The sequence below is a fragment of the Anguilla anguilla genome, chromosome 2 (assembly GCF_013347855.1).
Source record: "Anguilla anguilla isolate fAngAng1 chromosome 2, fAngAng1.pri, whole genome shotgun sequence".
In the NCBI taxonomy this organism is placed as follows: domain Eukaryota; kingdom Metazoa; phylum Chordata; class Actinopteri; order Anguilliformes; family Anguillidae; genus Anguilla; species Anguilla anguilla.
The window spans coordinates 27,899,638-27,915,415 of record NC_049202.1 but is presented as its reverse complement, the minus strand read 5'-3'; the positions used below and the strand labels follow the sequence as shown (position 1 = coordinate 27,915,415).

Here is a 15,778-nt window from a genome sequence, read left to right as displayed (position 1 = left end):
GCTCCTGTGAGTGGAACTGTCGCTTAGTTCACCTTCAGGTGCATTTGTTTTCTGTTTGTTTTCTATAGGCTTTCATTTACTCCTTAGCGGATTGCCTTATTTATTTGGGATAGTCTCCTGTGGAGTGAAGCCCTTTTCTTTTCTATTTTTTTCTCCTATATCCCTGTGTCTCTCTTAGAGACTTGGTGGTTATTCTCTTCGTGGGGAATAGCTTTTTTGAAACCTATTCTGTCGTGTCTGGTCTTCCTAATTCCCCACTCCGTCACAATTACAAAGACAAATGCATATTTGAGAGTTCAGTAGTACAAAAAGCATAGGCACTGGTCTACAGAGATGTGGAAAAAATTGATAAGGTCAGATGAGTCATCCTTCACGATAGAGATTGTGCCCAATACAAATACCATATTCGGCAACACTCAAATAATGCGTTCTCTCTGAATGATTTCTCCTCCCAAATTTGGCCAATATTATCCAGATTTTAGATTTATTTTTCCACCTCTGATCTGATTTGCTCAGCACAAAGTTTCTAAATTAGGCAAATACACATGCACACACCTGCAGAGAGAAAGCGAAAGAGCGTTTCCCTTAACATTAGATAGGCCAGAGAAACGCCATCGGACTTTGGGGACTTCCAAATTGAAATTCCTACAATGTTATAAATTCTATATCCTCCTCCTTCCACAACTTTTCAATATATTTGGGCTTAAAATAACTTTCACGTGTAAAAGCACACTCCAAGGAGAAAGGATGCCACACCCACTTCTATTTTTTTAATCCAAATACAAATACAAATAATTTTGTTGGGTGAACAAATACAGATATAAATACAAATAGTATCTTCCTCCACCCCTACTTCACCATATTCTCGACAAGTGGGCGAGTGCATGTGTGGCGTACACCAAGAGAATGGTACAGGTCTGAATGCTTGTCCACTACAGTAAGGGGTTCTGTTATGCTGTTTGGTGAAGTTTCCTGGCATGGTTTGGGTCTACTTGTCCCCTTAGAGCAGGGGTGTCAAACTCATTTTTACCGAGGGCCACATCAGCATAATGGTTGCCCTCAAAGGGCCAGATGTAACTGTAAGACAGTATAAATGTAACTAAATGTCACCAAATATAATGTAAAATAAATGTAACTACTCCATAATATATTGTTAAATAACTTTCTGTATTTATTACTTAAAGTTACAAATATTACATATGCATTTGCATAGATGTAAAAAAAAGTGTTTGCTTGTTGCTCTGTTACTATAACATAAATCCTTTTAATTTATCAGGTTAAGAAACCCACATTACTTTATTTATCAATGATCAAACTATTCACAGAAAAATATTAAAACACAAGTTAAGACATTAACTTTCTTCAAAAAATTTTTGTCACAGTCGAGAGGGTCAGAATAACGTACAACCAACTATAGTGAGCTGCTAAGAACATGTGTGACAGATGTAGCATTTTACAAAAACAAATGGCTGCACACAGCCTTGCAGGAGTAAACATTTGTCTGCATAAACCTGTAAACAACAAATACATTACTACACAAAAAGCAGTATATGTAATAAACTCAAAATAATAAAATAGGGTTGTCTCAGTTCACAACTATGAGTTGAAAATGATGAGGATATGCTCCCTGTCCTTGAACACACCAAGTGGATCCCCTCCACCATCCTCATCCATTGATCATGTTCTGAAAACAACAAACACAAAACAAAATGCAAGAACAATCACTAAATTGCACTCAGTTTAACTATTCTTATTTTTGGTTGAAATACATTTTATCATATTTTAATTAGGTTTTTAAAAATACTTACCTATGTGTTTTCTGGCCAGATGTCTGACACCGTTTTCCTTTGGCCAGTGTGTCAATGTCTGGTTTTAGCTCTTGTGCTGTGGCAATCCGTAAAACAGCGTGGAGGTTGTCATCAGTGATGCGTGATCTGTGCTTGGTTTTGTTTAGATTCATTATTGAAAACATCTGTTCGCACAGATAGGTGCTCCCAAACATAGACAGAACACGGGCAGCATGAAGTCGAAGCTGTGGCATCACACCAGGGGGCAGTAGACGGTAAAAGTCCTCAATTGCAGCATCCTGGAACTTTGCTCTCAGGCCACTGTCGCTTTGAAGCTCGATTAACTCCAGCTGAAGGTGTTGGGGTGCACTGCTGACGTCGGTGGTGAAAGGACTGGCAAAGATGGCAAAGCCCGAGTGCTGTGCTTTGAAGTCAGAGAAGCGCCGATCAAACTCATTCATTAACCGGCTCAGTTTGGTAGCCAACCGGGCACATGAAAAAGCATCGGGAACTGAGGCTGAGATGCTCTGACAAACAGAAAAGTGGGCAAGATTGTCCTGTTCCACTTGGCACTTCCATAGGTCAAGTTTACGCTGGAAACATGTGATCATGTCGGACATCTGCGTGATGACTTGTTTGCGTCCCTGCAGCTTCTGATTCAGTTGGGCGAGATGCTCAGTTATGTCACATAACATAGCAAAATCACACAGCCAGTTTGGATCTGACAGTTCGGACAAGGGTTTTCCTTTACTCTGCATGAAAAGAGCAATATCTTCCCTAAGCTCAAAAAATCGTTTGAGGATTTTGCTCCTACTCAGCCACCTCACTTCTGTATGGTACGGCACGTCTCCGTACTCCGAGCCCATCTCCTGCAAGAACAGCTGGAACTGGCGGTGATTCAGGCCACGCGCCCGAATGAAGTTCACTGTTTTCATGACCGTGGTCATTATATCATCCATCCCCAGCACCTTTCCACACAAAGCTTCTTGATGGATAATGCAATGATACGTTATCAGAGGCGTGTGACAGTTACTTTTTTGCATTTTCTCCTTCATTAGTCCAACCAAGCCCGCTTTTCCTCCACACATTGCAGGTGCACCATCTGTAGTTAATCCCACCAACTTTTCCCAGGGCAATCCAGTTTTACTTACGGACTTCTCCACCGCATCATAAATGTCCCGTCCCGTTGTGGTCCCATGCATGGCAGCTACATCCAAGAGCTCCTCGGTGACAGAGAGGTCCGACTTCACGCCTCTAATAAAAATGGATAGCTGTGCCATATCCGTGTTGTCTGTGCTTTCATCAACCGCTAATGAAAAAGCGGTGTAACTGCGTGACTCTTCGGCCAGCTGTGTTGACAGGTTTGCTGCTAGCTCCTTGACTCGGTCCGCAATGGTGTTTCTTGACAAACTGACATTTTTAAAAGTCTGTATCTGGTCGGGGCACACCTGCTCACACACCTTCAGCATGCACTGCTTCAAAAACGCACCCTCTGAAAAAGACTTTGAAGCGCGGGCGATTTCTTCAGCCACCATAAAGCTAGCTTTCACTGCTGCATCGTTTTTGGTTGTGGCTTTGGTGAACAAATTCTGCTGCGATCGCAGTTTTTTCTCCTTGAAGCACAAACATGTATTCGCCTTCCCATCTTTCTTGAAACTGCCTTCCATCTGCATCAATCTTTCTCTTCCTGGACATTTCGGGATCATTTGCGGATATTCTCAATTTCACTTGTAGCATTAATTAAACACCTGCGATCTAGTGGCGGGATGCCGTCACTTCGCGGGTAACAATCACCATGCATTGTGGGAAATGTAGTTTATGGTCAATGCACGCTTTAAAGCAGCATAGACCTATTTTAAGACAGATTTTAAGACCAATTAAGCACTCGCGGGCCACATAAAATGCCGTGGCGGGCCACATCTGGCCCGCGGGCCTTGAGTTTGACACATGTGCCTTAGAGGGAAGAGTCTCTGCAAATCAATACATAGTTATTCTGAGTGATCACCTTTATCCTATGATGAAACATTTCCAACCTGATTGGAGTGGTCTCATCCAGGATGACAATGCCTCCATCCACATGGCAGGAGGGGTCACTGAATGGTTTGATGAATATAAAAATGATGAGAATCATGCTATGGCCTTCGCAGTCATCAGATCTCAACCAAATTGAACACCAATTGGAGATTTTGGACCGACGTATTAGACAGCACTCTCCACCACCATCATCAAAACACCAAATGACGGAATATCCTTTGGAAGAGTGGTGTTTCATCCCTCCAGTACAGTTCCAGAGACTTGTAGAATCAAGGCACATTGAAGCTGTTCTGGCAGTTTGTGGTGGCCCAGCACCTTACTAAGACACTTTAATTTGGTTTTTCCTATAATTTGTTACCCGTACTGTATATACAGGTACAGTACATACGCAAATACATACTGTGGTGCTGTAGTGGATATACAGCACAGGCGGGGCCGCACTGGAGTATGCAGACAGGAGGTTTCTTGTAACCTTTCTTGTAATCACGGAACAACAAAACAAAACCCCAGCCAATGCAGTAGGAATTACAACCCCAATTCCAAAAAAGTTGGGACGGTAAATGAAATGCAAATAAAAACAGAAAGCAGTAATTTGTAAATTTACTTTGACTTGTATTCAAACAAAAACAGTATAAACACAAGGTATTTCATGTTTTACCTAATGAACTTTTCTTTTTTGATATAGTGTACGTATTATGAAATTTATGCGAGCATCACGTTCCAAAAAAGTTTTGGCAGGGGCAATTTAGGACTAATAACGATGTGACAAGTTGAAATATCATGGTGATGTGATACAGGTGATGTTAAACAGGTGAAGCAATCGTGTTATAGTATATAAGGAGCCTCCAAGAAAGGCCTAGTCCTTCATGAGCAAGAATGGGTCGAGGCTCACCAATTTGCCAACAGATGCGTCAGCAAATAATCCAGCACTTTGAGAACAACGTTCCCCAAAGACAAATCGGTAGGATTTGGGGCATTTCACCCTCTACAATGCACAATATAATTAAAAGATTCAAGGAATCCGGTCAAATCTCAGTGCGTAAAGGGAAAGGCCGAAAACCACTTCTGAATACGCGTGATCTCTGATCCCTCAGACGTCACTGTCTTAAAAGTCGTCATGCATCTATAATGGATGTCATGACGGGCTCGGGAATACTTCGGTAAACCTTTGTCAGTCAACACCATTAGCCTCTACATCTACAGATGCAAGGTAAGGCTTTATTATGCAAAGCAGAAGCTATACATCAACACTGTCCAAAAGCGCTGCTGACTTCTCTGGGCTTGGTCTCATCTGAGATGGACAGTAGCACAGTGGAAGCATGTTTTGTGATCCAACGAGTCAACATTTCAAATAGTTTTTGGACAAAACAGCGTTCATGTCCTCCGGGCCAATGAGGAAGAGGACCATCCAAGCTGTTATCAGCGTCAGGTCCAAAAGCCAGCATATGTCATGGTATGGGGGTGTGTCAGTACCCATGGCATAGGTAACTTGCACAACTCTGAGGGCACCATTAATGCAGAAAGATATGTACACAATTTGGAGCAACATATGCTGCCATCCAGATGCCGTCTTCTCCCGGGACGTCCCTGCATTTTCCAGCAGGACAACGCCAAACCACATTCTGCCCGGATTACAAGTGCATGGCTGCATAAGCAGAGTGCGGGTGCTAGATTGGCCTGCCTGCAGTCCTGACCTGTCTCTGATTGACAACGTGTGCCGCATTATGAAGCACAAAATACGGCAACAAAGGCCCCATACTATTGCGCAGCTGAAGACCTGCATAATGGAAGAACGGGGGGAAATTACAGTTGCTAATCAAGTTAACCAACTGGTGTCTTCAGTGACCAAACATTTAATAAGTGTTATTAAAAGAAATGGTGATGTTACACAGTGGTAAACACTCGACTGTCCCAACTTTTTTGGAGCGTGTTGCAGTCATCAGATTTGAAATGAGTGTATATTTTCAAAAAACAAATTAAATTCACAAGGTAAAACATCAAATAATGTTCTGTTGTAGTGTTTTAAATATAGTACAGGGTGAATAGAATTTACATTATCGTTCCTTTTTGTTTTATTAGCATTTTCTATACTGTCCCAAATTTTTTGGAATTGGGTTTGTAGGTTGGGTGCATAGTTTTGAATTGAAAAAGTCTTGTGGCTGGGAAAACTGTCAGGCTTTTATGCTGGGCTGTAGTTTACATGGAATCTGAAACAATAAACAAAAACACACACTGTACAGCACTCTTGTCTAGTGCATTGCTGCAATAATTGAGTGAGGAGAATGTCCTGTAGCAGTGCTCTCGTTTTTGCTCGTCTGACTGGTAAGCTGCCATGGTTTGTGATCCTGGCTGGCAGGTGTGGTGGTAGAGGAGCGAATTTAATTTAGTGCACGGGTGGGATGCTGGGGAGGTGCACCCCATCCCGTGCCACATACATATGGCAATACATACATACGGAAACAAGGAAATTACATTATATGAAATCATTTACAAATAAATCTAAATAAGGCTAGCCCAACATGTAATTAAACATTAGTAAAAGCCAATTTATAAAAATGGGTCTTTAGATGGGATTATAAACAGGCCACAAACTCAGCAGTTCTAATGTTCTGAGTAGGGCTGTTCCAGAGTCTAGGAGCTTTAACTACTGAGAAGGAACCTTCTCCTTTTGACACTTTTCTACAGATCCAACCACGGAGTTCTGTATTACCTGTATCTGGGCCAAGGTTTGCCCAGTCTCCATATGATACAGTGCTACACTTCAAGTTTTTTATTGTGGATAACAGCAAGGCCACCTCCACTATGAGTAAGCTTTGGAACTTGGAAAAAAAAAAAAAAAAGAGTGGGAGGACAACTTTGGATTAACGGGACATTTTCCTTACATCCCAACCACATCTCTGATGCCATAAAAAAAATCAAGACAATGTCAAAATAAAGTAATTAAAAGTAAGTTTTGTTGGACAGAGAACAAAGCAGGCTAAATGGAACCAGATTTTGGGATAGACTGGACAGTAGATTCTCAATTGAACTTGCACTGTCTACTGGCACTATAAGATTTCCCAAGGCGCTGAAGGCCACTAGTAAGATACAACAGTTTTGATTCTGCTAGGCTTATTAATTGTATTAAAAGCAAACCAGGGAGGCTTGGTAGGAATTGTGTCTACTTGCAGAAGGAAGTCAATCAAGCTATAAATTCCTAATGTGTAGTCTTGTCAAGCTATGGAGTGTGGTTCAAAGTTTTTGGAGAGGATACAGGAAAGTTTTCTGTTGAGATGGTGCAGACCATCTCTTCTGAACCATCTGGGGCGATCATAGAACATTTAAAAATTGTCAAAGAATTTATAACATTGCAGTACTTTCCAATCATGGAGCATCACGTTAGTTCTGGCAGGCCACGAGAGTCAAGCCGCTCCGGCTGAATCAGCTAATGCTCAGCCGAGTGATGTTCACCTATCACAGTACATTCACATAACAGGGCGGTATACTTAAACAGCCCACCTCTACTCATTCGGCTGCTCTTCCTGCACGCAGCTCAGCACGTTGCGCTGCAAATAGCTAGCTAAAACATTCGTCAAAACTGCACAAAATCTTCGATGAGAATACTGTTAGTAATCTTAATACTTTACATCCTTACCTGGCTTAAGTCCACAATGTCGACCAAGAAGAACATCTCTGGACAGAGGAGGACGCTGCAGAAATGCAGCCGCAGCCTGACGGTACGACCAGACACGTCCAGGACGAAAACTCCACCTCCGTTAGTAGGAGCTCTCATCTGGCAAGCCAAAGGCCTCTCCAATCGATGCGTGTCTGACTGGCCGGTGGATAAAATCCTGGTAGTGCTATTCCGACGCGGATTGCATCCTCCCCTTGGTGCCAGCCACAAAGAACTTTTCAGTTTTCTAACCGAGAAGGTTTCCGATCTGGAAACGGCCACAGCCACAGAAGGTCCCCCAGCTAAACGCAAAAACTGCGCCCGCGCCCCTGAGTTCCCTGCCGCAGCCGCCGCCCCCGCCAAAAGGGCTAGGACACAACTGCCAACCAATTTGAATAAGACAAATGAAGACCCAGTCCTGGCTGCCCTGCACAACATTCAATCCTCCCTCTCCCAGATGGATGTTCGAATTCAAGTACTGGAAGCTTCCTCTTCTCCGATCCCCGCTCCGCTATCAACTTTCAAGAAAACAACAGAGCCGACATCTCCCCGTCCGCCGTCAATGACGTCAGATACGCGCCCCCTCAATTCGTCACGGCACCGCAGAGCATGCTGGCAACTGCAGTTCTCCTGCTCCTGTTTTTGTTCAGGGCTGCTCCAGCTCCAGGCCTGCTCGGCCCTGCTCCATTCCCTGCTCCAGCCCCATTCCTGCTCGGACCTGCTCCTGTTTTTGTTTGGGCCTGTTCCAGCTCCAGCCCTGCTCGGTCCTGCCCCTGTTTTTGTTCAGGCCTGCTCCAGCTCCAGGCCTGCTCGGCCCTGCCCCTGTAACTGCTCAGTCCTGCTCCAGCTCCCAGTCCAGTTTTGGTTTTGAATTGCGCTGCTCAGTTTCGTCACCTCTCAATAAACCGGTTGTTTTTCTCCTAAGCCTCTGTGTTCGAGTCCTGCGTTTGGGTCCAGCATTACACATCGTGGCACTCGTGGCCGTTATGCGAAATCAATCCCGAACGCAGGAAGGAGCTGGAGACTTGTCTAGCTATTATTTCAGATTTAGCCATGTCGTACGATTAACATAAGTCCTTTTCCGCTAAAGCGGTGATATACATCCAGTGTTTTAACCAGAGACTTGATTGGTCCGTGGTTGATTTGTCCTTAATCAGAAGGCATTTCACAGGGCATCGCCCCCTCTCCTGCACAGTGTGCGGTTCATTTACCCACCATCCAACCTGCTGGCCCTAACCTTAAACACGAGCCTAGCGGGGAAACCAAGGTGACGACCGCCCTTCATACTCCGCTGTGCTATAATTTCAACAAAAATTCCTGTGCATACCGTAACTGTAAATATATACATGCTTGCAGCTACTGTGGAGACAGGCATCCCAAGTCCGTGTGCCCCAGGCAAATTTGCCTTGTAACCAAGAAAAAACATTAAAGCTATCTACGCCTGTCAACATTCCAGAGCTGGGGAGAAAACTAAAGGCCCTTCAAAAGTTATCAAGTTTTTGGGTATTATCCTGGATAGTAACCTCATGCAGGCCTCCCTGCCATTGGAAAAACTGGTCCGCATTCGCGAAGCTATTAAAGCTGCGGCGAACGCGGAATCTATTTCAAAAAAGGAGTTGCTCTCATTATTGGGGCATTTTAATTTCGCAATGCGAATAATCCCTCAGGGACATTCCTTTATTTCCAGACTCCTCGACCTCTCAAAAACCGCTAATAACTTGCACGATCATATAATTTTAGACACAGGCTGAAGATCCGACCTGCGATTTTGGTCAATGCTATGCGACAGTTGGAACGGCATCTCGTTCTTCTATAATGATCAGGTAGAAATGTCAGCCACCCTTAAGTTTTTTATTGATGCAGCACCCTCCATTGGTTTTGGGGGATTCTACAATAATCAGTGGTTCGCAGATGTATGGCCTAAAGAGCTGCAATAATTGACTTTAAATACCCACTGTTCGAATTATACCCCATCGCCATGGTATGTATCCTTTGGGGAAGCCAATGGCTAAGGAAACAAATTCTAGCTTATTGCGATAATGAGGCAACGTCAAAATAATTAATAAAGGGCGTTCATTTGTTCCTTTTATTAATAGGCTAGTTTAGACGCCTCACTTGGATCTGTGTCACAAATAATTTCATGCTCCGCGCCGTCCATATACCCGGCCTCGATAATAGAATCGCTAACTCTTTGTCCCGGTTTAATTCCAGGAGTTCCAAATCCTGTGTCCACCTTCCAGCCTGCCTTGCCCAACCTTCGACCAAACGGTGCTAGACTAAATGCTGTCTTGCAAACATGCTTGTTGTCCGCCTCCCACTACAAACACCAAATCTACATTAAAAATGTATGACTCTGCATGGTATTACTTCTCCTCCTTCTGCGCCATCTCGCCCGTCAACACACCACTCGTCTGCCCTTTATAGTTCACTGTTTTGAATCGAGAAAAATGCAGCCTTCCTCCATTAAGACGCTCGTCGCTGGAATCCAATTCCATTTAAGATGTATGGATCCCTCGGCCGGTAGCCTGCTCGGGGATCCATCCATTTGTCTGCTCTTCGATGGCCTGAAGAAGAGAAGTCCCGAAAGGAAAGATAAACATCTCCCCCTCACGATATCTTTAGTTCACAAACTGGTGTTGCACTTAAGACAAGGGTGTTTTAATCCTTACGTCGTTTCACTTTTAGAGGCAATATATATGACTGCCTTTTAAGGCTTTCTTAGGTGTGGGGAATATACCACACACACTGAGATTTTCGATCCGTCCCTCGATCTCACATCCTCAAATTTATCCTTAAGTTCACGGTATTTTATTATTCACCTCAAATGTTCCAAAACTGATAAAAGTGCTAAAGGAACTCCCATCATTATTGCGCAAACTGGCACTGTTTTTTGTCCCTTCTCTTCCATGGCACGGTATCTGCGGTGGCGCCCCCACGCGAGCCCAGACGAGCCTCTCTTCGCCACTGACAAAGGAAATGCTATGACGAGATCTTGGTTTGCTGCCCGCCTTCGTTTCGTTTGCCAATCCTGCGATCTCTCTCCCGAGCTATACACCGCCCATTGGGGCAGCAACGACAGCTGCTACACTCGCCCCGGTCTCCACATTGAAAGCCATGGGGCGTTGGTCTTCCGATTCTTATGAATGCTACATTCAAATTTCGATGCTCAGCTGAGTGATGTTCATCGATCACAGGTACATTGACATAACAGGGTGGTCTACCTAAACAGCCCCCCTCTACTCATTTGGCTGCTCTTCCTGCATGCAGCTCTGTACGTTGCGCTGCAAATACGCTCCACCACCCCAGCTCCATCCTTATGTGTTAAGAATTTGCTTTGCTGCTGGATCGGTTCTGTGTGTACCCCTCTAGCGGGGTTTGGCTGCTGGCCTCCCGGCCTTATCCACGCGGACTGCGTGGTTGGTGGGAGAGCTCCCAGAACAGAGCCATACCGCCAAACATAACCTATGTATTGCCTTTATTGTTAATAAAGATCTTACTTTGATGACAGTGGTCCTGACAGAACTGGAGTTTAGTGCCAGAAGGCAAATAAAACATTCATCCCCTCAGTTGTATGTTTGTTGAGATAAAAGCCTGTTGGCAACACTTCTATAATGTGTCCTTCAAGGTAATAAATTATTCAATTTCAATTATTCAATAAGCGTGTTGCTTGTCTTAAAGTTTACAATTGGTCACAACTGTGCCATAGGAGTGCCTATGGAGACCCCTGGAGGATAACCATCGAAATGCAAGTTTAAATCCCTGCAAGTCACATGGTGGAGACAAACTGGTGGCCCTATTTATAACCATTCCCAGACCAATTACCAGCAACAATTCCATGGCTGAGTTGAAAGATATCTTTTGGTTTGACATGCTATATTAACACAAACCTGAAAGCTCCAGACTAAATGGTCAAAGTTTCTGATTGGGATGGCAGGTAAGCCACCCACCAAGTTACGGTTTATACCTACCTATACAACACTAATGCCTCTTTTCCACAAACGCGAACCTAGTTCTAGTTCTGGGCTGGTGCTAGTGCCGGTTCACAGTTGGTTCAACTTGCGAACCTTCTAAGAACCAGTTTACTTTTCCACGGGTTAGAGAGCCACATCATTACATCACTGTATACGTCTGTATACGTCTCCGCTTTACCAGCAACACTGTTACCTATTAAAATGTATGTCCTGTAAAAATACACATAATAAACTGTCTAAATGTAAAAACTACTTCATACATATACATTTAGTTATAATATTACAGCCTTATTTAGTCGCTCCAGTTATTCGCCATTCGGAATTTTCGGAATTCAACACAACATCAAAATGCCGCATTTTCCCCAATGCTGCATAACTCGTAAAAATAATTAGCATTTTTAGGAATTATGCAGCGTCGGGAAAAATGCGGCAATGTGTTTAAGTTGAATTCCGAAAATTCTGAATCGGGAAAAACTGGAGGAACCTCTTACTTACTATATCAACTGTAAGACAAGCAACACGCTCAGAATTATCTCATCGCGACCCATTAAATCCAATGGCACAGACGTTGCTTCATAATTTCAAACTGCTTTCCTAACGGCTATTTTGCATCCTGCGACTTGGGTTGCAACAGTGAATATCAGATTCCTAGAAGTACCACGTCGCAAGGCAGGACACTTAAACTGTATGCTAGCAAATTTATGTAAAGTTCCATTCATTTATATGGGGAGGTCGATACACGTCCTTAGCAACCAAAAGCTATAGCGCTGGACCACCTCTGACTTATTTGCCGGCACAGAAAAAAATCGCTAAAGTACTGAAAAAAAAAAAAAATCACTGGAGGATAATAAGGACAATTTTTCCTACATAACTAGGTACAGGTTGTTACCGATATTTGTCATATATAGTTGCAAATCAGTTTACGTTTTCCTGTCTGTCGAACGAAGGTGGTCTCACTCTATCTGGCGGTCACAAAGTTTTAGTTGGTCTTGGTTGGTCACGATAATCCCGCCCCCAGCCCCTGATGTAAGCGGTTCTTGGTTCTAGACCAGCTAAGAGTTGGTGCCGCTTTGGAACCAGTTTTCCCGGCCGAGAGCCGGTTCTTTTGCTGTCGAAAACGGAAGAACTGGTTCGCGATTAGGCACCGGCTCCGAACCGGCCCTCAAAATGCCTTGGTGGAAAAGGGGCATGAGAGTTTGGCAGTTTTCAGGGTATCCTACAGAAATAACCACAATGACCACAGACTCTCAGCCCTTAAGAACATTCACTTCTGTACCTTCTGACATCATGTAAACCAAAAGAATTAACAAACAACCTTACACGTCCACACAATAAAGGCCCAAACTTGGGTTATTTTGTGTTTTCTACTTCTTCTTCCTGTCGATTACTTCATCACAAATGCTCCAGTACCACAATCAATAATTCTCCTCATTGGACATTTAGATACCAATCTACCAATAAAAACATCTGGACTTGAAAGAAGCTAATAGCAGGATAACCGGAAACACATACAAAATGAACATATAAGTGCACATGTTTTTATGACTTTGTGGTCACCATCTTTGTTTTGTGTTGAAGCTAGCTTGCTTGCTAACTAAAAATTGCCAAAATTTACTGCTTTGACAGCTGTATAATCATTGTGTGCTCATTTATATTTCTGAAATGCATTTTACATGCAAACCCCACTTAATATAATTTCATGACAGATAGATTTTGACCATACCCATGCTAAAACAATGCTTTTGAAATTTGAATTTGTAGTCTACATTTGTTAAATGAGCAAATGACGACTTTAAATAATGCCTTTTTTGTGCAAAAGCATATCCCATTGTTTGAATCCTTTTAAGTAAAATACAACCACAATTTAGACAGTTTCGCTTTTGGCATTTTGACCAAGTTTAATGTTAGATAGCTTGCTAGTGAGTCAACAGAGCGAGTGCAATGTTAGTGAAGATGGCACCAAAATTAAGCACCGAAATCTGCATTGTGATTTGGTCCGGTAGGTACCAGTCGCAGTGTTTCTGGGTTTTGGTACTCAACTCTATGCATGACTACAAGGTAGGCCCTAAAGCCTCTGGCTATTCCAGGCTTTGCCAGGGGCTTGTTCTGCAGGGCTGCAGCTACATTACACACAGCAATCAAAATGATCAAAAGCAGAGGTCCTCAATCTTTTCCAGAAAGGGCCGGTGTGCGTGCAGGCTTTTGTTCCAACCAAGCAGTAACACACCTGATTCCACTAATCAACCACAAGAATCTCTGCTAAGGATTTTGATTAGTGGAATCAGGTGTGTAACCGCTTGGTTGGAATGAAAGCCTGCATCCACACTGGCCCTTTCTGGATAAGATTGAGGACCCCTGATCAAAAGCATGCAAGCAAGATAAATAATGTTCAATTTGACCATTCATGACCATTTAAGTCTAACTTTATTTTCTTATGAAATACTGATATTGAAATTAAATTTAGAATGTTCAAGAAGTATTTTTAGGAAAAGTCACAAGGGGAGCCATATGGAATTTTTGACAGCAGGTTTATCGGTTTCCTTTAAGTGACAACGGTCAAATTGACGGCTGTGGCATTTCTAGCGTTAACTACTTTTTGACTATGCTACTGTAGCTGCCTTGTAAATGCCACATTTCTAAATTAATGTTAACTAGGCCAATAGATCATCTACCAATATACAAACAATTACTTGGCATTTTGTCTGTACAATACCCCATAAAAAAACATGGTGTAATCAATTAAATTATCACTTTCATTTATTTGTAATTCATGGTAAAGGAAAAATGAGTGAATCCATACCTATGTGTTTCTTTGAGCTAGAACATGTGAGTTTGCATGTATGTATATGTATGCATGTCTTTCTCTAGATAAAATTCTTATAGTTCATACATTTATATGAATTATTATCACACTGTAAAAAGACAAACACATATTATCTCACCAAAAACATTTTCAACGTACAAAAATGCCAAGTTATTTACACATTCAAAGTACTGTTTATAAGTCATTAATTAAAACTTTAAAAATATACACTATTCATTAAAAGTATTGATACTAAAATGAAGCCAAGTTACAGCAAATGATGTTGCCTACAGTGCGGTGAAAAAGTATGTATGTGTTTGCATGAATGTATGTTTTTTTCCATGTCTTTTTCACATTTATACATATTACCATCATTTGCTCATAACAATCACAGTACAAAAACACATATCTGCACACCCCTCAGTATGATAAATTGTGTGTGTGCACTGCGATAGACTGGTGACCTGTCTGGGGGTATTCCTCTCGCCCAACAAATGCTCAAATAAGCTCCAGCAAATTGAATTGAATAAAGCTTTTATTTGTGCGAGATAAGAACCAATATTGTTTGTTTTAACTTGGCCTCATTTTGATATTAATACCTTTAACGGCAGGTCTAGATTTTGCAAGTTTGAATTAATGACTTATAGACAGTGCTTTGTGTGAGTATGCTGAAAACGTGTTTGTTTAGATTATGTATACAGGTGGTAGCACGTACTGATGATCAATTAATCAGGTGCATTTTACACATTGATATGGTAGCAGCAAGGGTGTGTTTTTCACATGTAGCATTGACACGTTGGCTTAAATTTTGGTGAATAAATAATGACCAAATTTGTGTGTGTTATGAGTAACTTGAGGTTAGATATATCTACTAGGACTTTTTGAAGACAAAATGAGGTCTTCACAGAATTGAAAGAGGGTAACTTTCTTTTTCACATCACTGGCATTCCAATACATAACATTTTGAATGGCAAATTTAATTTTTCTAAGTAAAATAGCCTTTAGTCTGAAAAACATATTTTGACTTACCAGTGTTTGTTTCCCTCCTGTTTGTTTTCCTATTTTTTACATTTAAAAAATGTATCTTGACGTTTGCAGATATTAGAGACAAATGTGGGAAATGACTACATTCATTGATTTATCTCAAAGGTTTTGCATAAACCATGTATTACATATTCCTCAATTAATGAAATATAAATGGCACATACTACATAACCACAAAAGCATTGTTTCATACCTAATAACTAGATATGCCACCATTAAAAAAAAAAAAAAAAAACAATAAGACAGACAAAAGTATATGCATATACAGCTATTTACACTGCCATAAACCCAAGACTGACAGGCTGGAGACAATATATGGAAAATTTCAGTTTACTAATTTTGTCTAACATTGCTGAGTCTTGTTGTGGATTCATTTTTCTAAAGAAGCTGCCTACCTGGCAGGTTCTCTGACGTATGTTTGATAATGTTCTCCCATGCGTCACAATATGCCTAATCCCATAACATAGATGTTTTCCCTGTGAATTTG

General features: G+C 42.0%; 1 protein-coding gene across 1 annotated transcript; it reads right to left on the bottom strand.

The window, feature by feature from the left end:
• Positions 1 to 1,168: 1,168 nt before the first annotated feature.
• LOC118219187 (general transcription factor II-I repeat domain-containing protein 2A-like) lies at positions 1,169 to 3,493 on the bottom strand. Its single transcript, XM_035402184.1, has 2 exons — positions 1,809 to 3,493; positions 1,169 to 1,684 (listed from the first exon to the last, which is right to left on the bottom strand). Exons 1-2 carry the CDS (start codon positions 3,491 to 3,493, stop codon positions 1,678 to 1,680), a joined length of 1,692 nt encoding a protein of 563 aa, XP_035258075.1. The 3' UTR covers positions 1,169 to 1,677.
• Positions 3,494 to 15,778: the final 12,285 nt, after the last annotated feature.